Below are 24,374 nucleotides of genomic sequence, written 5' to 3'. Positions count from 1 at the left end.
CTCTAGGGGATTACAAGACAAAGGTCCTGCCAGAGGTGCAGGCCAACAGAGGGCGGGCTGGGGCCTGTTTGTCTGTAAGGGTCGGCCCTTGCCTGGCTACGGGACTGTGTGCAGAGATCATGAGTAAACGCTCTCTCTGGAAGACAAAAAAACCTCCACAACTGAGTATGATGAAGTAATCAAGACCTGCCCCCCCCCCCCCCCCAGGGTGGGAAAGCAGTGGGGGGTGCCTGCCTTGCACTAGTTTGGTCAGACGCGTGGGTAGAGGGGAGTCACCCGTCCGGGGTGGGGGTGTGAATACAGCGGACGGAAGGCGGGTGGGGGGCCTCTTGCGTCAGTGCGGGATCGCAGGAGGAGAGAGGGGAACGGAGGGAGAAAGTGCAGGGGCGAGAGGAGAGAACCGCGAACACGCGAGCGGGGCAGGGGGTTCAGCGGCGCGTATCGCTGGGCGGGGGCACTTCTCTGCACGCCGCGGCCAGTTCTCGGGTGTCTCCCGCCCTGGCTGCTCCCCGCGCCAGCCCCGCTCGGGCGCCACTCCTCAGCCAGGCGCGGGGCGCTCCAGCCCCTGCCCTGCCGGCCGCAATGGGGCTGTGTCCGGGACCCGTCGCGCCCCTGGGCTGGGCACTGGCGCTGCTCCTGTGTCTGGCCGGCGGGCTCAGCGAGGCCACCCCGCACTTGAGGTACAGCCGGCCGGGCGCCAGGAGCAAGTAAGTGCGTCTCCCTCCTGCATGCGCGGGGCGAGCGGGAGGGTCCCAGCTGCGGCTCCCGGGGCTGCTCTCCCGCGGACTGACTCGCTGCCGCCCTCCGGGGCACTGCGCCCGGGTCAGGTCTCCGCCGCAACTCCAGAGGCAGAGCTGGGGCGGGGGCAGGAGGCTCCCCGCGGGTCCCCTTTAGCCTGGGGGTTCGAGATGCAGCGGGACCAGCTGCCCGCAGCTGGGCGAGCCAGGGCGAGAGGAATGCAAAGCCCCAACGCTTGACATGGATGCAGGAGAGGTGGGGATGGATGCTGCCACTTCGCTCGGGGCGCCGCAAAGTCATTCGTCCAAAGAGCTGATCGTAGGCTCATGCTGGAGGACATGGAGAAGGTTTATGAGCTACAGGCACGCAGGGCTGTCTTCTGATTGGTGCTTTTGTCCTACACTTGACATGCCACTGGTTTAATAACCTTTATTCTTTGCCCCTTTAACTGTGCATTTGTCCTGCTTTTTGTCACCCTCTCCCAGGAACTGGTGTGCCTACATAGTGAACAAGAACGTGAGCTGCTCTGTGCTGGATGGAACTGAGCGGTTTATTCAGGCACAGTACAAATGTGCCTGGAACCAGTTTCCCTGTTCACCAACCCCAGTGTAAGTATGAGAGGAGGAGGTTTCTGGGTGGGGAACCATTCGGTCATCAGTAAATCATTTCCACATCTAGTGAGAACACAACCGCTAACAAGCTTTACATCCCAGAGCTCAGATGGTCCGTGGGATTTTAAAAGTTTGAGATCTCAGTATGGGTATTGCAGGACGATGTGTATAATTTTCTAGCCTCTGAGTACAGAGCCATAACTTCATTCCTGATTTACTATCTTTTTTATTACAAACATAATGCAGCTGAAACGAATTAGAGCCATACTGAGTATTCTGTTGTGAGATCATGCAATAAGTTAGTTGTACATTGGTAAAACAAATCAAGGAAATTACTTGCAAAAGTCTGAGCTGTCCGTTGATAATTGATTTGCTGCTGATGTCATTCTAGTGTTATCTAGTTGGGGTGAATATGCATGCTGTACTTCAGCTTTTGTGGAAAGAGTGCAAGCACCTGCTGAGAGCAGTTACACACCTTGGCTTAGAATCATGGGGGCACTCCAGTTCTTTCGCTCCATTCCGGTGGTACAAAGCAGTCTTAAACCTGGCTACAGCTGGCTTTGCATTGCTGGAATAGTGTACTGGTGAATGTGAATCAATATCTTTCTAATTTATAGATTCTTAAATTGTCTAGCGTAGACAAGAGTTTGTTTTTTGCTTGTTGTTTTTTAATAAAGCTAGCGCATTATGCACCAAGACATGTTTCTGTAGTATATGTTTTATGTTAGGTAAGGTGTAGTGGTCCATTGGACAGGGCACTGGGGTAGGAGTCAGGAGACTAGGGTTCTATTTGTAGTGCTGCCACTGATCTGTTGTGTGACTGGGGAAAATCACTTTACAGGGCTTCATTTTCCATATCTGTAAAACAGTGATAATTGTACTTACCCTCCTTTGCAAAGGAATTTGAGATACACAGACAATAAGCTCTGTTTAGGTCTGATTCCTATTGACTTTAATGGATATTGGATCAGACGCTAAATGAGCTAAATTTTATTGTTATAAATAGAAAAACAAAAACGATTTGTATATACTTCTGAACAGACATGAGCGAATGAAGTATGTGGCTGATGCTGCAAAGTCCTGAGCACATCCTGCAATGGGCTCAGTCCACTCAGCTCTTGTTTACATCCATGGGATCTAAGGACGCTCCTTGCCTCACAGGGCCTCAGACAATTAATGTTGCATATTTGGTGTTTGTAAGATTTTTTGGCACAAAAAAAATGTACCTTATTTTCTTATATAAACATTGGCCACTTGAGACAAATCATGGGAGGCTCCCCAGAGACACAGCTGAATAACTCTGTCTGGGTCATTTCCGATGTTGGTTGTTTTCATAGTATTTAACTGCCCATTTTAGAGTTGTGACACTGAAGTGGACAAATAAAATGAGGCGAAGTATATCCTTGTTGCCTGTCACTGCTTCTGAGTGACAAACCTCTCAGGAAGTTATATATGATAAGCCAGGTTCTAAAATATTGACTGTGAATATCTGATAACGTATACTGGAGGTGTCCATTTTAAAGGAAATTAGATCTTCCTGATTGCAAATCTTTATTTCCTGCATCTGACTTTCTTTATATTGGTGAAGATAAACATTATCTTCTGGATAACTAGAGCTAGAATTACAAAGCATCTTTTTATTTTTAGTATAAGGTATACTATATAAAGTTATCTTTCACGTTTCATATGCATTAAGGTGTATGTTAGTATGGCAGAAATGTGGCTATAAAAACTTGGTGAATATTTTTTAAATAACTCAAAATATTACAGTTCTGTAAGCTTGGAAGTTTGCTGTGTGCCCAAAACTCTGTGATATTAGGAGAATCTATTATTGTTAATATTGATCTATCACTCACTATGTGCTAGTTTCCTTCAGGACAGAGAATAAGAAAGGAATCTGCACTGAAGAGTTTGCAATCTGACAGGTTTCAGAGTAGCAGCCATGTTAGTCTGTATCTGCAAAAAGAACAGGAGTACTTGTAGCACCTTAGAGACTAACATTTATTTGAGCATAAGCTTTCGTAGGCTACAGCCCACTTCATTGGATGCATAGACTGGAACATACAGCAAGAAGATATTTATACATACAGAGAACATGAAAAGGTAGAAGTAGCCACACTAATTGAATCTATTTCCCCATGTTAAGTATTCTCACACCTTCTATGAGTCATCTCGATTATCACTTCAAAAGTTTTTTTTTCTTCTTCTCCCATTGATGATAGTTCATCTCAATTGGTTGTCCTCTTACAGTTGGTATAGCTGCTTCCATCTTTTCATGTTCTCTGTATGTATAAATATCTTCTTGCTGTATGTTCCAGTCTATGCATCTGATGAAGTGAGCTGTAGCCTATGAAAGCTTATGCTCAAATAAATGTGTTAGTCTCTAAGGTGCCACAAGTACTCCTGTTCTTTTTGCAATCTATGTCCTTGATCCTGCAAACAATTATGCACATGAATAACTTTAACTTTACTCATGTGAGTAGTCTCATGAAACTCCGTGGAACTATGCATGCAAATAAAGTTACTCATATATGTAAGTGTTTTAAGGTTCAGGACCCAAACATAGACGAGACAGTAGGAGGACCCAGAGAAGGGTTGTAACAAACAAGTAAAACCACTGAGGCAAAGTTCTGTATAATTATTATTTCCTTTACAAATTTGCAGATGGAGGACTAAATCATGAAGTAAATGGGCCAAATTCTGGTCAAATAGAGTAACTGAGATCTGAATCAGGTGTACAACTTGTTACCTGTGTCGCAGATGTGTGCCTTTTGTTATTAATGTTGATCTGTGACAATCACTGGTATGTCAGACTGACTTTCTGTATGCAACTTTAAAAACTGACTATGCCCCTTCCTATTATGAGGATTCTCACCTGTTCCATAAAATGTCAGTATGTGTCTTTCATTCATAATAAGCTGAGCAATAAATTGCTAAGAACTGATACCCTTCAAATAGAAGCTCTTCATCATTTTAGTGCTGAATATTAAATAGCATTTTAAATTTGCCATTTACTTTTAGTTAGATCAAGATCATGTCCACAGTGCTTTTTTGATATTTGAATGACCTATGTTACATATAAAAATATTTTGATGAAACAAAGCTATGCATTATATATTGTGTATATAACTGTCTTAAATACCAGGTACTTACCAGAACAGAGGATATTCCATACATACGAGAATATATGTATTATGGATATTAATTACAATGACAGTGAACTACTCTATAGAAATATGAATTCTAGTGACCAAATCCAGCAGCATGTGAATTCGTGAACTCATTTTTAATCACCTCTTACCCATTAGTCCTATTAAAAAATATTGTTTGTTTAACAACAGCAAAAAAGCTGTTGAATTACTGCATTGCTAGAAAATTTTAAGTGTAACAACTTTAAATACAAGATGTATTTGTTTAAATTGTAAGTTAAAATTCAGTAATTGCAGTAAGATCTTATTATTTAAGTATCTTTTAATATGTATTGGGGCCCAATCCTATTGTCTTTCCCTGAAAAGTTAGTGGGAGTTTTTTCTGAATAAGATTCTAGGATCTATATGATTAGATGTTTGGAGTCTGAGAAGTCGGCTCTTTGAAGTATTTTCTGTCCTTGGAGAGAGATTTGATTTATTTTTCTTAAACTATGACCAGCCCTGGAGAGAGAGGGGAAAAACAAACAAACTTTTGCTGTTGTTGGGAAGTGGGAGTGAAATGTACTTATGCAAAAGTGTTCATGTGTTTACTTACCCATATTCAAATATTTTTATAATTTAAAAAATCATGAATGTGTACAAATAACTGACCATCCTGTACTACCTTTTTTTAATATATTTTACTTTTTCACTTTCCAATGTGCATTCACTCACTTTGGTTTCTGATTGAAGGGTTACTCATGAGAGTTGGGTTGATATCATTATATATTTTAATATAGTTATTATAAGAAAACTATATTGGCCTTCTGGCAAATAACAAGTGTAGTATGTTATCAATATAATCTTCTATTTGAGGATTATGGACTTGATCCTACAAATATCTATCCATGTGAATAACTCTACTCATGTAACTAGTCCCATTGATTTCTGTGGTTCAACTCTTGGGACTGGAGTTATTCATGTGCTTAAGTGTTTACTGGGTCAGACTATATGTTCTTACCTGGGGGCCTGGGGGGGGGAAGTGAATTTAATGATTCTAACTGGTTTCTTTTATCTTTAACTTCTGTGATCAACATATAATAAACAGGGAGACAGATTATTCCACTAGATTGCAAGTAATTAGAACACAGACAGGAAAAATGACAAATTGTCTAAAAATAAATATGACTAAATGAACATTTAAATGAATATTTACAAATTGACCCATTAAACAAGTATTTTTGAACCTATCATTTTTACGTATGTTTATCTCTCTAAATAAATCTAATTCCAGAATAATCACAGTGTGATAAACACCAACATTTGAATAAAGCATAGACAGAATTATATAAACAAAAGAAGACATTGAAAATACCCATAAACTCTAATCATTAGTATCTGTAATTGTAAAGGCTAGGAGACCAACCTATAAATAGCATCAGACAAACTGTGTTAATAAAAATGTTCCAGGTAAACATTTAAATGTTATTTTATTTAATGCGGGGGGAAAAAGACTATTCAGGTGCTCCCTTTAGAGAGAAAACAGTAGACCAGATCTTTGGTATAAATTGATATTGCTGGTTGTTATCCACATTTTTTTTTCTAGCATCCATGCAGCAGTTTCAGTCCCTGTTCCTTACATATAGGGTACTATAATGGGGTTCAATCAGCTGTTGGCAGCCCCATGGTAATCAATGGGACTACTTCAGGGTTGAAAGTTTAGCATGTGCTTAAGTGTTATGCTGGATCAGAGCCAGAATACTCTGCCTTGGGCAGGATCAAGCCCAGGGTACAATAGTCCTTGATCAGGGTCTAAGTGGGTCTCTGGCTTTCAGAAGTCAATATCACATAAGAAAAACCCTTGAAAACACAGACACTGTGTTAAGTACAAAAGGGGAAAACTGAGGACTATTGTATATTTCCCTCTAAATATCAAGAAAGGAGGTTTTTGTTTTCTTTTTAAAGAGAGAGTATCTTGTGTACAGAAATCTCTCTCTACAGGCTCCTGCTGGCTGACTACATGGAGAGTTTAGCCTAAGGATGGGACCTTGAAGGCAGTAAGAAAACTTTAATAACATACTTGAGTTTTCTAGACTGTTTGTCTGATAATCTTTGCAAGACGGCTGGGTGTGGTAAACTAGTCTGGCTGTGTTTCTGTGAGCCTAATATTGTGTATCTCTGTCTATGCACACAGCAAACAACACTGTCTTTCTTCTCTGAAACTTGGATAGGAATTTTCATTTCATACATCATTCATAAATGTTGCAATAATTCCAAAAACTTCACAAACTCCCCCTCAACTCACATTAATACAAATATTGCAGTTGATATTTGTCTGTTTTTTCATGATTTGAAAATTGCACTGATTGGAGGTCTGGGGCTGCTTCTATTGAGTGCCGGACCAGTTCCAAAGTATCATTGCTGGTCCAGAGGACCACTGACCAATTTAAAGTCTGATATTCAACAAACCACCGGAACAATAGCGGAATGCTCTACATCACTGCCAGGTTTCCCATAATGGAGAATATTCCTCAGTTCCCCTTGTGATCCTCAAGATATAAGACCTTCATATAATGTTCTGATCACAACTTGCTTTTTTTCTCTCTTTCTCCCCCCACCCACCCGTACTTCTGACCTGTTTCAATTCAGGGATCGGCAATGTGTCCGTACACAGACACGAGTGTCCATGGTAAATATGTTGAGGTCCATGGGGGTGCTCAACTTGAGCCGCTCTCCACAAGCGGCTCCCCATCCCTGCTGTTGTTAGTGGAGGTGCGGCCAGGCGTCAGGCAGCTCTGCAGGTAGGCTGCCTCCATCCCCACTCCCCGAGCGCTGTCTCTGCAGCTTCCAGCCCATTGGCTGGGAATTGCGGCCAGTGGGAGCTGCGGGGGTGCTGCCCACAGATGGGGTAGTGCGCAGAGTTACCTACCCATGCCTCCATGAAGGAGCCAGGGGGGCGGGGGACTTGCGGCTGCTTCCAGGACTGCTTGAGGTAAGCGCTTCATCGAGCGCGCACACACACACACACACACCACCCCTATCCCCCTCCTGCCCTCCAAACCCCTTGGTCCCAGGCCAGAGCACCCTGCCAGACCCCAAGCCCCACCCCAGAGCCTGAACCCCCAGCTGGACCCCTCCCACACCCCAACCCCCTGCTCCAGCCTGGAGCCTCCTTCCACACCCTGAACCCCTAATTTTTGGCTCCAGCCCGGAATCCGCACTCCCAACCCGAGTGCCTCTGGTCCTCCTTGCCTTTGTGAACAAGTTTAAAAAATGATGAGATAGAATGGATCAAAATGAAATCTTGCTGCAGAAGTTATGTGGGGAGGCAGTGAGTGATACAGTACTATCTGTGTCATTCTAACACTAACCAGAGCTATTGCTTTCCCAGCTATAGAGAAGGGTAGATTAAATGATAATGACCTAAGCCGGATGAAGGGAGAGCAATAACTCTGGTTCAAGCACAGAGCATTTTGTAGAGAAAAATGAGTACAACAGCAGTGAGAATCTACTATGTCCTAGTGTCTCCTCCCTCAAAAAGCTTCAGCTGCTGCTAATAGAAATTCAAAATCAAGCAACTTTGCCAGCTCTGGTGCGAATTCCAACTCCAGTCCATCTGTAGAACTCATCACATGCTCATGCTTTACCTAGCCTGAGTTGGCAGAGGGAATCTATTAGGAAGACATTTCAAAATACAGTTAAACATATGTCCTTTCTACTCAGTGCTCTACTTTAATCTCTTCTTAAATTTCTTTGGTGATCTGTGGGGTAGCCACTGTCATTGACGCTTTTTACCTTTCTTCCTGCTCATCACAATGCTCTGTTCACACTGCTGCCTTGCTCCTACACTTTGCATCTCTCCTACTCCCATCTTCCTCCTCTAACTTCTGATTTTTCCCTCATCCTTTGCAGTGTATCCTGTCCTAAGCACACAGCTCCTATCTCCCTACTTTGCCAATTGCCCTCCATAGTTCCGGTTCTCAAGAAATTGTAAAATGGGGTCTGATTTTTCTCATACACAACTTTTACGCCACTGACCTCAACTGAGATACTTCAGTGTAAAAGGAGAATCAGGCCCAGAATCTGGGATTATGAAGTGAAAACAGAGTTGACTAACCATCTGCTGTTAATATTATCAATGGTTAATGTATTACAATTAGGGCTGTCAAGTGATTAAAAAATGAATAGCAATTAATCGTGCAATTAAAAAAATAATAGAATACCATTTATTTAAATATTTTTGGATGTTTTCTACATTTTCAAATATATTGATTTCAATTATCACACAGAATACAAAATGTACAGTGCTCAATTTATTTTTTAATATAAATGTTTGCACTGTAAAAAAAAGTTTTGTTTATGAAATTTGAACTTACAAAAGTAGAATTATGTACAAAAAACCCTGCATTCAAAAATAAAACAATGTAAAACTTTAGAGCCTGCGAGTCCACTCAGTCCTACTTCTTGTTCAGCCAATCACTCCATCAAGTTTTTTTTACATTTGCAGGAGATAATGCTGCCGGTTTCATGTTTACAGTGTCACCTGAAAGTGAGAACAGGTGTTTGCATGGCATTGTTGTAGCTGGTGTCGCAAGATATTTATGTGCCAGAAGTCCTAAAGATTCATATGTCACTTCAGGCTTCAACCACCATTCCAGAGGATATGCGTCCATACTGATGAGGGATTCTGGTCAATAACACTCCAAAGCAGTGTGGACCGACGCATGTTCATTTTCATCATCTGAGTCAAATGCCACCAGCAGTAGGTTGATTTTCTTTTTTGGTGGTTCGGGTTCTGTAGTTTCCACATCAGAGTGTTGCTGTTTTAAGACTTCTGAAAGCGTGCTCCACACTTCACCCCTTTCAGATTTTGGAATACACTTCAGATTCTTAAACCTTGGGTTGAGTGCTGTAGCTATCTTTAGAAATCTCACATTGGTACCTTCTTTGCTTTTTTGTCAAATCTGCAGTGAAAGCTTTCTTAAAACGAACAACATGTGCTGGGTCATCATTTGAGACTGCTGTAACATGAAATGTATGGCAGAATTCAGGTAAAACAGAGCAGGAAACATACAATTCTCCTCCAAGGAGTTCAGTCACAAATTTAATTAATGCATTATTTTTTTAATGAGCGTCATCAGCATGGAAGCATGTCATCTGGAATGGTGGTCAAAGCACAAAGAGGCATATGACTGTTTAGCATATCTGGCATGTAAATATCTTGCAATGCTGGCTACAAAAGTGCCATGCAAACGCCTGTGCTCACTTTCAGGTGACATTGTAAATAAGAAGCAGGCAGCATTATCTCCTGTAAATGTAAACTTGTTTGTCTTAGCGATTGATTGAACAAGAAGTATGACTGAGTGGATTTATAGGCTCTAAAGTTTTATGTTTTGTTATGGAGTGTTGTTATGTAACAAAATAATCTACATTTGTACTACGATACAGTACTAGTATGAGGTGAACTGAAAAAAACCTATTATCACAGTGCAAATATTTGTTATCAAAAGTAATATAAAGTGAGCACTGTACACTTTGTATTCTAAGTTGTAATTGAAATCAATATATTTGAAAATGTAGAAAAACATCCAAAAATAAATTTCAATTGGTATTCTACTGTTTAACAGTGCAGTTAATTCAAAAAAATTAATTGAGATGAAAAAAAATTATTATGATTTAATCCTAGTTTTAATCACGTGAGTTAATGGCAATTAAACGACAGCCCTAATTACAATATAATGTTGATTTACCAGCATTTTCCCAACCCCTTTTTAAAATACAGACCTTTTTTCTGTTTTCTTATTATTGGAAGTATTTAGGTTTCTTGTTTGTTTTGAAACACCAACCTAGTGCTGATCTGGCAGCATGTGATTTACTGGTATTTGGCATGTTTATCTTGCTGGCATAAAAGTAGAAGGAAGCAACCATAGAAGAAGCATGGGATTGGAAGTCATGAGATCCAAGTTCTATTCCAAGCTGTTCCATAGACTAGCTGTTTGATTAGGGACATATTACTGAACTAGATTCTACATATCTACATTTCGGGTGTAATTCCCAGCTCAAGGAGACATACCTGCGCTCACTCTGATTGAGCTAATGCAGTGAAAATAGAATGTAGCCACAACGGTGAGAGGGGCTAGCTGCCTTGAGTCTGAACCTGTCTGAGACTCTAGCAGGATATGTGATATATCACTGTGAAATGAAAACACTGATGTGGCTGTAGATGCAATATTTTAGATAGTACAGTACCTTGTCTTATTTTTCCCTTCTCTGCCTGTGTTGCAGAACTCAGAGTAATAGATGAGTTAAATTCCATGGGTGAAACTCTGGCCCCATTAAAGTCAATGGCAAAACTCCCATTGGTTTCAAGAAAGCCAGGATTTTGGAAAACGAATGATTTCATGATACTGGACATTTTAAATGCAGTGGATTTTGTAACTAAAAGTGGAATTTAAGGGGGTGATACTGAGAATAATTGTTTTTCTCTTCTAACAGTGCCCCATATTCCACCTGTCCCTTACAAGAGAAACAAACATCCTGAAGTGATACCAGGCTAGAGTCTCAGCTGCACCCAGCTTCTGCTCAGTGTTGCAGAGAATGGCATATAGGAGTGGAGCTATAGTGAATGGGATTCTCTGTCCTGCCCATAGCACAGTTGAGAGTGTCAGAGGCTGCTCTAATTTGTTCTAGTTAGCAATGAGTGAGTAGGGTTCTACCAAATTCGCAGTCCATTTTGGTCAATTTCATGGTCATAGGATTTAAAATATATTTCATAATTTCAGCTACTTACATCTGAAATTCACTGTGGTGTAATTGTAGGGGTCCTGACCAGGGCTTTGGAGCGGAGCCCAAGGCTGGAGCACGGAGCAGCTCCGGAGCAGTGGAGCTGCATGTTTTTAGCTGGAGCAGAGCTGGAGCACAGCTCCAAAGCCCTGGTCCAGACCTAAAAAAGAAGTCATAGGGAGTTGCAAGGTTATTGTAGAAGGTGTATAGTACTGCTACCCTTACTTCTGCGCTGCTGCTGGCGGTGGCGCTGCCTTTAGAGTGGTGCAGCTGCATCAATACAGCCTTTTAAGTGTAGACAAGCCCCTCCGGTGTAGATATGCTACATTTAAACTGTTTTTCCCACCAAGTCCCCATAAATGTTCATCAAATTGTTTGGCCAATAAGTATTTATTCAAGACTTAGCTGGTCTGGGCAATAGTGGTACACACACATCTTTCATTGATTTTAATGGTAGTTATGCATGTATGAAGATTGTAAGATTGATTCCTAAATACTATTTTTGATTTCCTCTTTCTTCTTTTTGTTTCACTGTGCCAGTGTTCATAGCAGTGCCAGATCATAGCTGTAAGACTCAGACACTGGAATTTTGTTTGTGACGATTTTGCCAGTGCCAGGTGCGTAAAATTAATGGCACACTTAATTCTGATTTACAGCCATCTATTGTTCATTTTCCGTCTTTACTTGCTAGAGGGAAACTATTTTATTCAGCAAGTAACTCCCTATCCTTCCTCCTCACCTCCCCGCCCAGCAAATGTTCTATCTTTTTATATATTAAGTTAGGAACTGGAAATAAAAATAGCAACCTAATACAGTAAACAGTGCCAGAAATAGAAAGACAATTCTTTCTTTAGTGCATTCAGTAAAAAAAATCTTGATTTTTTTCCTAATATCAGACCAAAAAACTGATTATTTTTCAAATTATGTTTATTTGGTTCTTTGTTAATGGTATTTTAACACACACTGTAGTCTAGATTTACTCCTAACTTTACAGCTCGCTCTCCCTACACATTTTATGCTTTCAGCAAGTTAATCAGTCTTCCTGCCCCATAAAATATTTTTCTGTTTTTGAAATATTTGGATTGTATGCACACAATTATTTACCGGCATATAGAACAATAAAAAGCTGTTATCTTAGTTTTCAGAATTAAAAGTTTTTAAGAATAAAAAAGCTAAGAATTGAGCTGGATTTTGAGACCCACAAGTACCAATTCTTCGGGAATTTGAGAAGGTGAGGAGAGCTTGAAGTGATGGAAGTCCCCAAAAATAACATTGGGGGCCCCAAAACCCTAAATCCAGCCATCCTAGGAATTCACAAAAGAATTTAAACCACTTGTAGTATATGCTTTTGGAATAAACTCCGACTTTAGAAAAATATGAAGTGTCTTAATAAAATCAAACTACAAATGTTGTAGAATGGTGGTGAGTTGCATCATAAAGCATCTTGTCTGAGTGAGATCTTGACTCCATTAAAATCAATGGAAAACTTTCATTGACTTCAGTGGATCCAAGATATTCCCTACCATATGTAGCAGTACTGCACATGAACTCTCCTCACCCTTGTGCTGCCGGCTAAAGGTATTAAGGGGTGGCCACTCTGACCCTCTCCCTCCACCCCCAGCCCAGTTTCTTCTCACTGGCTGTGGTTGGTAGTTGGGGAATGTGAAAGTTTCTCATATTCTCTTCCCTTTGTCCCTCTAGAAAGCTTTCTAGAAAGAATTTATTGTAAATAGTTTTTAATTAGCAGTAGTTATTGTTAGTGATACTGTACTTTTTTTCCCTAAAAATGTCCTTGTTTCATAGTGTTTTCTTTGAGATTTTGGTTACAGGGGTGTGCCTAAATCTCTGAGTTATGAAGCACTGTTCTGGCTCTAACATGTCCAGGCCAGTCAGCAATCCTCACCCCTGCTGTTTAAAGTGTTTGGCAGAAGGTCACTTTGAGGCATAAGTGCCTTATTTGTAGGGGGTTTAAGACCAGGACTAAGTAGTTGAGGGAAGTTTGCCTTTCATCCTGATGAAAGCAGCTTCGCACCCCCATTTGATTGCATGCCATTCTAGCCAGAAGAAAGCCACCTCTTTTTGAAAGCTAGATTCCCTACAGATTCTCACAAGAAGACGACTTCTGGTAGGAGCTCCCTGGTACTGCATTCTAGCAATGTACGGTCATTGACTCTGGATCCTCATGTGGTGCCATGTAGACCAACTCCGTTGCTGGGACCTTCAACAGCATTGACTTCCTCTGCAGTACACACTGCGGTATTGGTATTGACAAAGCCTGAGGTGTACACCACGACAGGGATCTTTTGTCAGTGCTGAACTCGTCCATTACAGGATGAGATCCAGGTACTGATTATTCCTTCCGTGCAGGTACTGGTACTGGGATATTGCTTGGCACCAGTGCATCTGATATCTTTGGGAACTGGGCCTTTGGTGGTACCCTCAGGGTCTGGACTCTGTGGTGCAACAGTCAAGTGCACAGTCCGTTCAGCAGTGAAACCTTGGATAATTCTTCCGCTACCATCCTCTGAATGCTAGTCCAGTCCCAACCTCTGGCTACTCTGCCATATACTGTGCCACCGTGGCATTTCAGTGTTGACTTTTCTTTGGGTACAGATGTGGATCCTACATATCGAGATCTCATTACAGGAGATATCAGCTGTCTCCTTGTTCTTCATGGCACAGGTCAAGGCTCCAGCCCAGTGACTCTTATCTAGCATATCTAGATAGGTTGTGTTGGGGTTGGGTTCTGGTACCATATCAAGTACAGCAGTGGTCTTGTTGGAATCCGTGGTGGTGGGGGCGGTCATCGGGACTCCAGATCATCTTCTCCTCAACGCTGCTTTACTAAGTCCCTATCCAGGCACTCTTCTCTGTCTGATACTGCTCTCTCTACTGACACGGGTACCCAACAGCTGAGGGAGGTTATCCCTGTGGATTCTGATCCACCTGCTGCTGAGGTTAACCAGACACTAGACAGACTGACACTTCAGTGTTTCTACTCAACACTACTTCGTCAGATGAGGCAACTGTTTCACAATCATCTTCCCCAGTTCTGGATGATTACAGAATGTGCCAGAAACTGTTGAAAAGCGAGGCCGCATTCCTAGGTATCCAAATTGAGTTGTACAGGATAATCCCACAAACTAGTTGCATTCTGCAGGACCTGCTAGCGTAGCTGTGCCTATTAATGAGGCTATCTTAGAGCTCACCAGACTTCTTTGGCAAACTCCATCTTCTCTGCCAGAAGAACAGAGAAGAGGTACTACCAAGTTCCCTCTCTGGGACATGAGTACTTCGATTCACATCCCACACCAGGTTCTCTGGTGGTGGCAGCGGCCATGGATGAGAAAGTGAGGCGGGGCATTCTAAGTCTGTTCTCAAAGATAAAGATGTAAAAAAGCTGGATTTATTTAGATGTACAGTTCAGAACTGCAAACCATCAGCTGTTCTTAGCCCACAGTGATTACTCCATCTGGGACTCCATATTAAAATTTGCAGACAAGCTGCCAGCTGATGTCAAAGAGGAATACAAAGCTCTTATAAATGAAGGCCACCTGGCTGCAAGATCATCTTTACAGGCTCTGCTCTAAACATGGTGATTCAGCTGCTTGGGTGGTGCCTACAGCATTGTGCTGCTAGGTTTCAGTCATTGTGCGTGCCGTCAGAAGTCCCACAAACAAATGAAGACTTGCCTTTTGAGGACCCAAATTTATTTTAAAAAAAGGCAGATGGAGCTCTGCATTCTCTTAAAGATTTTGGATCGAACACAACTGGAAAATCTTTGGGCATTTATACTCCAGCCCTAAGAGAAAGCAATTTTGCCCTCAAGTCCAACAAGAGTATCTGACAATCTTACCAGAGACACCATAAGTCTCAGAGGATGAGTTCTCCTCCTCCACCTTCTGCTAATGCAAACATCCTGTAGCATCCAAATAGTCTAGTTGATGCCTTGGTCGAGGCCAGTGAACCACTCAGCATGATTTCCCCTCCCTTTGGCAGCAAGTTATCCTAGTTTCTAACTCAGGGGTGGGCATACTTTTTGGCCTGAGGGCCACATCGGGGAATAGAAATTGTATGGTGGGCCATGAATTATCACAAAATTGGGGTTGGGGTGAGAGAGGGGGTGTGGGCTCTGGTTGGGGGTGGGGCTGGGGATGAGTTTGGGATGTATCAGGATGCTTTTGGCTGGGACTGAGGGGTTCGGCGGGAGATCAGGAGCACGTAGGAGCCAGATCAGGGCCATGCTGTGGCTTTTTGGAAGCCGCGTGGTGCAGCCCTGATCCTGCACCCCGGCTGGAGCAGGGCTGAGCCGCATGGTGTGGCCCCTGAACCAGCTTAAAATGTAGTTTGTCCACTCCTGTTCTGAGTGCTTGTACCTGCATTGCAACAGGTGGATGGGTTCTAAGCAAGGTGGAACTGGGATATACCCTACAATTCACGTCTCTTCCCTGCTTCCCATTCCCTCTCCCCATCTCTTTTCAGGGACCATTCTCATGAGAGCGTACTAATCCAGAAAGTTCAGTCTGTACTGCAATTAGAGGCTGCAGAGGAAGTACCTTCTCAGCATCAGGGAAAGGGATTCTATTCCCATTATTTTCTCATTCCAAAGTTCAATGGAGGTCTTAGTCCTGTCTGAGATCTGCAAGACCTCAGCAAATACATTAAAAAATATAGTTTTGCATGGTTACCTTAACATCTATTATCCCATCCCTAGACCCCGGTGACTAATTCTCTGCCTTCAACTTAAAGGATGCCTACTTTCATGTGGCCATTCACCAGAGTCACAGGAAGTTCTTAAGATTAATTGTAGCAGATGTTTATTATCAGTTCTTGGCAGTGCTTAATTTGAAAGAGATGCCAGGGCTCAGACAATTTGGTGCTGGGGTTAAAGCAATTTTTTTTACATTCATAACTGATGCAGCAAACACAGAGGTGCCAGGGCTATGAACTGCCAAGCCAAGAGGTGCTGGGCCTCACCCCTGCCAAGCTCTGGCACAAATTAAACAGTGGTTTATGGTCCTCCTCTTTGGGCTGTTGTCAGCTCCTCAAATCTTCATAAAGTGCATGGCAATGGTTGTGGCTCATCTCAGGAAGGCAGGAACAGCGGACTGGTTCAAGGAAGGTCCAGATAGCAAGTGCTAGTGTTTGTCTAAAAGATCCAGTCCCTGTTACGGTTGGGAGGTGTTCTGAGTTGTCCTTGTTGATCAAGTCGTCTTGGCTCAACCACAGTGAGATCATATTTACTTCAGACCAGGTTTCAGGTGATATTGGAGCTATGCAAGAACTTCAAGGCATTCTCTTGTAGAACAGCGAGGCATTGCCTGGAACTTTTGGCTCCTGTGGCAGCTTGTATGTAGGTGACTCAGTATGTCAGACTTTACCTCAGAACCATTCAGAGAGGGTTGAAGTCTGTCTACCATTTCTTTCATCATCTCCTGACATGCTGGATCACATATCTGTAAGGGTTCTGTCATCTGTAGCCCAGTTGGCTAGCTTACCTCTATTGTATTCACTGCTTTGTATTATATTCTGCATTATTATAGTTAGCATTAATGCAAGGAACCTTCAAGCCTGCATCCTGTAAGACATTGGCATCAGCAGTTAGCATAAGGCTTGAGGCCTATGATCTTTGGCATAGATAAGCTTAGGTAACCCCTAAGTGTTGGGGAATTGGAAGTAGAGTGCAAGGGTGACTTTTGTCCATAGTGACATTGGCCAGCCACAGAAACATGAACTAACACCAGCTTCTGGAGTGTTTTGGATGGAACATCCAACCGCAAGATAGGGATGTAAATACCATTAAAAAAGTTAACTATTTAAATGATTAAAATATTTCATTTAAGCAGTTAACCGCTTAAATGAAATATTTAACATCAGGGTCAAAATTCAAAATGATCTGGACAAATTGGAGAAATGGTCTGAGGTAAATAGGATGAAGTTCAATAAAGATAAATGCAAAGTGCTCCACTTAGGAAGGAACAATCAGTTTCACACATACAGAATGGGAAGAGACTGTCTAGGAAGGAGTATGGCAGAAAGAGATCTAGGGGTGATAGTAGACCACAAGCTTAATATGAGTCAACAGTGTGATACTGTTGCAAAAAAAGCAAACATGATTCTGGGATGCATTAACAGGTGTGTTGTAAACAAGACACGAGAAGTCATTCTTCCGCTTACTCTGCGCTGGTTAGGCCTCAACTGGAGTATTGTGCCCAGTTCTCGGCACCGCATTTCAAGAAAGATGTGGAGAAATTGGAGAGGGTCCAGAGAAGAGCAACAAGAATGATTAAAGGTCTTGAGAACATGACCTATGAAGGAAGGCTGAAGGAATTGGGTTTGTTTAGTTTGGAAAAGAGAAAACTGAGAGGGGACATGATAGCAGTTTTCAGGTATTTAAAAGGGTGTCATCAGGAGGAGGGAGAAAACTTGTTCACCTTAGCCTCCAATGATAGAACAAGAAGCAATGGGCTTAAACTGCAGCAAGGGAGATTTAGGTTGGACATTAGGAAAAAGTTCCTAACTGTCAGGGTAGTTAAACACTGGAATAGATTGCCTAGGGAAGTTGTGGAATCTCCATCTCTGGAGATATTTAAGAGTAGGTTAGATAAATGTCTATTAGGGATGGTCTAGACAGTATTTGGTCCTGCCATGAGGGCAGGGGACTGGACTCGATGACCTCTCGAGGTCCCTTCCAGTCCTAGAGTCTGTGAGTCTATAAGTGGCAGGGGCAGATCTGGCCTGCATGACTGGGACTCTGTGGCTGGGGCTGGGGAGGCATGGGGTTGCCAGGACCGGCCTGAGGGTTAATGGTTAAGGCGGTTAACATTTTTCATTCCTGCTGTAAGAGTGCCATGACAACGAATTGATGTATATGATAATGAGGTCAAATCATAAATATACTAACCTGTAGAAGAAAACCTTAACATTAGTAAGAGGAGGAAATACAAATAAGGAGGAGGGGTAAAACTCCTACTGAATATGCATTAGACATGTTAACATCAGCATAACATATTATAAAAGTGGCATCCCAGTCTGTGGGCAATAGGAGACAGAGATGTAGCCCTTGGGAGGGGCCGGAATGATTGGCAGTGGTGAAGAGGAAGATAATGGTTAATATTTCAGGTAGTTCTGCCAAGGGATGGTGTAAGTATGGGTGTTCAGATGTACTTTCTGTATTATCTCTAGCTACCTTATTTGAGTTAGTGTGTGTGACTTTGCTAAATGTATTAAGAAGTTATTTGTAAATATAAAAAAGTTCCTGTAGTGTAAGTTTTTTGTGCCTATGCACATTAAGGTTCCCAACTATATAATAATCTTAATAATACTAAGCTTGATTTTGGGAGAGGAACCTGTCACCCATCAAAGAAATAACTAGGAGTCTTATACATAATCTATAGATCAGGGTCCACATCCATGGACTGGTGGATGAACCTAGTGAATGTATACACAAGGGTTCTCTTTGCCCCATCCCTGCTTTCCATGACCCTGGTCATAGATGCTTCATCTTGCAGATGGTGAGCTCACTTAAGGGACCTCAATACTCAGGGATGCTGGTCAGTCAAGATCTCTCCCTCCACATCAGTGTTCAATAGCTTTGAGCTATTCACCTGGCTTGCAAAAGCATTTCTAACTTGCATCAGAGGTTATTCTGTGCAGGTGTGCACAGACAGCACAGTGGCAATGTTCTATCTGAACAAGCAAGGAAGTGCCAACTTGGACCACCTTTGGCAAGAAGCAATGAGCCTTTGGTCTTTCTGCTTCCCCAGCGGGATTATGCTCAAAGCAGCTCATCTTCTCAGATCTCGGAAATGTTTACAGGACCATCTCAGCAGATCATTCAGCACCAATCACGAATGGTCTCTTAGACCCAACATGGGGAATTCCATTTTTCAGCTTTGGGAAATGCCAGTAATAGACCTATTTACCAACTGACAAAACAGGAAGTGTCACCAGTTCTGTTCAAGGGCGGGCCACAGCCTAGTGTTTTTGCCAAATGTCTTCTTGCGAATCTGGAAGGGGAAAATTCTTTACACTTTTCCTCCCATCCCAGTGCTATTAAGAGTTCTGAGGAAACTCAGATAGGACCAAGCCAGTTTCATTTTGATAGTACCAGCATGGCCCTGTTAGCATGGGTTCTCTGACCTATTGGGCCCTTTCCATTTGAGATCCCATGCCTCTCCCTCAGTTTTGGACATCGTTTCCCAGGATCATGGCAGAGTTCTTCATCCCAGTCTGCTCCATCTGCATCTCCCTGCTTGGATGCTCAGTGGTTAACGCCTCAGGAAGCTGGTCCACTGGAGAGCAAAATGTCCTGCTAAATATCAGGAAACCCTCCACCAGATATACTTACCTCAAGAAATGGAAAAGGTTCTCCGTGTGGTCCCAGAAGAAAGAGGTCTGTTCTGCACAAGATCCCATTCAGTTTATTCTAGATTACTTTTAGATTACTTTTTCCTAAAGGAAAAAGGGCTTTCTGTCAGTTCCCTGAGACTTCATTTGGCAGATTTCCATCCATATGTGGACAGAAGATCTGTTGTTTTTTTCTAGTCCTCTGACCTTCATATTTGGACAGGCTATTTCATCCCATTAGGGACCCAACACCATCCTGGATCTGCCCTAGTTCTCTCAGTTTTAATGGGCCTCCATTTGAACTTATAGCTACAGTAGAACCTCAGAGTTACAAACAGCAGAGTTGCAAACTGACGAGTCATTTGAAACTGGAAATACACAATCAGGTAGCAGCAGAGACCCCCACCCAGAAAAAGCAAATATAGTACAATACCATATTAAATGTAAACTGCTAAAATAAAGGGAAAGCAGCATCTTTCTTCTCCATTGTAAAGTTTCACAGCAGTATTAAGTCAGTGTTCAGTTGTAAACTTTTGAAAGAACAGCCATAGCATTTGTTCAGAGTTACAAACACTTCATAGTTATGAACAACCACCGTTCCCAAGGTGTTTGTAACTCTGGAGTTCTACTGTAGATCCTCTCTTTCTCATCTCTCAGTGAAGATATGTCCACCAGGAAAGCTTACTTCAGCCACAAGGGTAGGGGAACTTCAGGTTTTAGTTGCTGATCCTTCTTATACGGTATTTTACAAGGTCAAAGTTGGTTTGCGTCCACACAGTGTGTGTCTCGCTGAAGTGGTGTTGGACTTTCATATGAATCAGGCTATATATTGAATCAACTTTTTTTCCAAAATCTCTCTCTCTCTCACAAAGGTGAGGAAAAGCTTCATACCTTAGCCATTCGTAGGGTGGTGTTCTTTTACCTGGATAGGACTAAAGAGTTTAGGGCATCTCCACAATTATTTGTCTCCTTTGCTGATAAAATGAAAGGGCAACCTGTCATTTTTGCAAAAGAGCTCTTCCTGAATCTCCTCCTGCATTCCTCTGTGCTATGATATTGCTAACGATCCACTACCTCTACAAAAGCACAGGCAGCATAGTCTGCTTTCTTGGGTCACATTTCACCAGTGACATTTGCAGGACTGTGATTTCATCGTCTATTCATACATTCACTGTTCATTTTGCTCTGTCCCAGACTTCAAGAGACGATGCTGAATTTGGGAAAGTGGTATGCAGTCCACTGCAGTGGTACTGTAGACCCTGAATACCCACTCCATCTGGAATTGTTTGTAGATCACCGGAACTGGAATGGACATGTGCATGCACTTGAAGAAGAAAAAACGGTTACATTTCTGTTCAGTAACTGGTTATTGTTAAAGATGTGTTGCATATGTTGGTTCCATGACCCTCCTCCCTTCCTCTCTACATCGGAGTTACAGCAAACATGGCTTCCAGTGTGAAGGGAACTTGGGTATGTGTGTGTGGAGCGGCTCCACCCTTTATAACTGACCTGGCAGCACAAGGGTGCAGAGGGTGCATTAGCTGCCCTGGTGAGAACAGCTATGGGAAAAAGTTTTCTGTCTTCAGAGCACTGGTGCATGCAAACCTAAAGTGAAATGGACATGTGCAACACACCTTGAAGAACATTTGTTACTGAACAGCTGTGTAACTGTTTTTGACTATGAAAATCAGAAATGACTATGGGAAAATCACTAACTGGATGTATACACTAGGTGCATGTTGTTAATTATCACCTAGAAACACATCCGCAGTGTGAGAGTAGTCATGTACTACTTAGTGTGAGTAATTTTAACATTCATGTTGGAATATATCAGTAGACAAAATGCTACAGCAATTAAGGAAATCAACCTTTATGTAGCTGGGAACATGGTGGAAAGCCATTAAGGTCAAATCTTGTTTGCCGTAGATGACTAGACACACTGATGTCGATGGGACTGCTTGACTGAGTGCCTCCATAAATCCCAGTTTAAATGCTAAGGTATGCCTATAGTTCTCTTGAAAATTATAGCTGTCAAGATTCCCTCCCCTCTCTGAACTCTGGGGTACAGATGTGAGGACCCGCATGAAAGACCCCCTAAGCTTGTATTCCACCAGTTTAGGTTAAAAACTTCCCCAAGGCACAGATTCCTTCCCTTGTCCTTGGATGGTATTGCTGCCACCACCAAGTGATTTAGACAAAGATTCAGGAAAAGGACCACTTGGAGTTCCTATTTCCCTAAAATATCCCCCCAAGTCCCTTCACTCCCCTTTCCTGGGGAGGCTTGAGAATAACATACCAACCAATTGCCTTTAATAAAAGTACAGATCAGACCCTTTATGTTTAGGACACTAAAATCAATCAGGTTCTTAAAAGAACTTTATTATAAAGAAAAAAGTAAAAGAAGGACCTCTGTAAAATCAGGATGGAAGGTAATTTTACAGGGTAATAAAAAGATTTAAAACACAGAGGATTCCCCTCTAGGCTCAACTTCAAAGTTACAAAAACAGGAATAAACCTCCCTCTTAGCATAGGAAAAATTCACAAGCTAAAACAAAATATAATCTAATGCATTTTCTTGCTATTACTTAGAATTTTTGTAATATTAGGTGTATCATTTCAGTAGGAGCTGGGTTACCTACTTGGTCTCTTCCTTTGTCCCAAAAGGGAGCAGAACAAAGAGTACAAACAAAACCTCCTCGCCCCAGATTTGAAAGTATCTTTTCCCATTGGTCCTTCTGGTCAAGTGCCAGCTAGGTTAACTGAACTGATTAAACCCTTACAGGTAAGTGATTCTGTACTTCTAGCCAGGAGGGATTTGATGTTACTGCATACATAAAGGTTGTTACCCTTCCCTTTATATTTATGACAATGTGTAGAACTTGTAGGTTGTTCTTTGTATGGCTTTTGAAGAATTTTAATTTTTGATTGGTTTTGCTCCAGTGGAGTTTTATTTTAAGATTCAGATGAGTTTAAACCTGATGTGGTAAAGCTAAAACTCAAATCAGAGCCAGTGGGTCTGAGTAAGCTGTATGCTGTGTGTAAGGGCTATCAAATTTTGCAAGAATTCACAAGGAATAGGGTTGGTGAGGGATTTCTTGATTCACGGGACCTACCATGTGGGTTTTTTTTAAACTGTCGAATCAGAATAGGAGGGACAGCCCAATATTTTAGACTTTTTTTAATTAAATTATTGGAAGTATTTTGAAATACATTTTAAATATTAAAATAAAAAAATGTAATTGATGACATACTCTGTGTTGTATTTCCATATATAACCCCATGTGTATCAAGTAATGGGAAGCATACTGTAATCATTCATGTTTTTAATTAGTAGGAAAGGAATGTAGTAAAATCATATGTAAATTGTCTGTATGAATAAGATGTGTCCTGGTTAGCTTTAATTTTTGTTGCACTCCTCTTTTATACTTGTGTGTTTCTGTCATGATTTATTTTTACCTGAATATTGTTTGAGATGATCTCCTCTTGTTTAGCTATGAAGGAGGTCACAGGGAAAGTGTGCACAGGGTAAAGAGTAATAGTTGCATTAAGAATTGCAAAAGTGACTGCTACAAAAAAAATTCATTACACAATTTTTCGGAGTAAAGTGAGATAAATTCTATGTCAGAGTTCTTTTCTTATATGCCTTTAAACCTTGTCTTTTAGAAGTTTGTTACAAAATGATAGCTAATGGTATTTGGAGCAGATTAACAAAATATCTTAATTTTAAAAAAGGAGTTTGGCCACACAGGGATGGAATGGAACACACACCAAGTTTAGAGTAGTTAAATGTTTCATGGAAATCAGAGAGTATCTATTGCCATCTCCTTTGTACCAAAATTGACCTATGAGTTCAAAGTTTGTATTTCAGTTAGATGCTCTTTCTGAGAGAGATTGTAATGACCCTCAAACCACTGAAATGTCTGTCTAATCCTCAGTCACACTGTCTCCAGCAAGTAGTTCAAAGTAAAAGCACCTTAACAAAATGTACATACATAATATAAGTGATTTAATGTTATACACAAGAGAAGATGAACAGGAAAGTCGTGGGTGGCCAGGATGTTGTCTTTTTTTTCATTGTTCCACTTTCCACTACATTAATCTATTTAATGTTCAGGAATTTGACCTAGGACATCTGTACTTTGCATTTACGAACAGGATTTGTTAGATCTGTTGCTGGAAATCATAACAGAAATGATAAACTTGTGTGCAACCTACAGTTGCTGAGATTAAATTTTACATTCATGAAAATATATTGGAAATTGAGTCTGTATGAGTGTGCGCTAGGTCAGAATTTGAAACCATGATACATTGACTCACTCTGATTATTATTTTGTTAACATTAGCTGAGTAGCAGATGAGAAATCCCCTGGACTCCTGCATTTGAGATAAAATAACCACAAGGATCAGGGACTTCAGAAAATTATTTTATTAAATATTTTAATTAGCAGTATAGAAGGGCAGTAAATGGATACCAGATGTAGGACATTATATTAAAATTATGATTGTGATTGTCATAAACAGATAGCTAAGGGTTAATGTCTCTTTCACCTGGAAAGGGATAACAAAAAACACCTGACCAGAGGACCAATCAGGAAACAAGACTTTTTCAAATCTGGGTGGAGGGAAGTTTTGGGTGTGAGTTCTTTGTTCTTTGTCTTGTGTCTGTGCCCTCTCGGCTCTGAGAGTGATTTTTCTGTCTCCTGGCTTTCTAATCTTCTGTTTCCAAGTTGTAAGTACAAGGATAGTAAGACAATAGGTTTATATT

General features: G+C 41.6%; 1 protein-coding gene across 1 annotated transcript in view; it reads left to right on the top strand.

The window, feature by feature from the left end:
- The first annotated feature begins 582 nt into the window (after window positions 1–582).
- EMILIN2 (elastin microfibril interfacer 2) overlaps window positions 583–24,374 on the top strand; it is a 65,924-nt gene continuing 42,132 nt past the window's right edge. The window contains exons 1-2 of the mRNA XM_050942122.1: window positions 583–707; window positions 1,224–1,346. Of these exons, the coding sequence (XP_050798079.1) occupies window positions 583–707; window positions 1,224–1,346 (248 nt within the window). The remainder of the gene's footprint in view (window positions 708–1,223; window positions 1,347–24,374) is intronic.

This window comes from Gopherus flavomarginatus, chromosome 2, assembly GCF_025201925.1.
Source record: "Gopherus flavomarginatus isolate rGopFla2 chromosome 2, rGopFla2.mat.asm, whole genome shotgun sequence".
Classification (NCBI taxonomy): domain Eukaryota; kingdom Metazoa; phylum Chordata; order Testudines; family Testudinidae; genus Gopherus; species Gopherus flavomarginatus.
The sequence above is the reverse complement of the archived record's forward strand: the minus strand, read 5'-3'. Positions and strand labels throughout refer to the sequence as shown.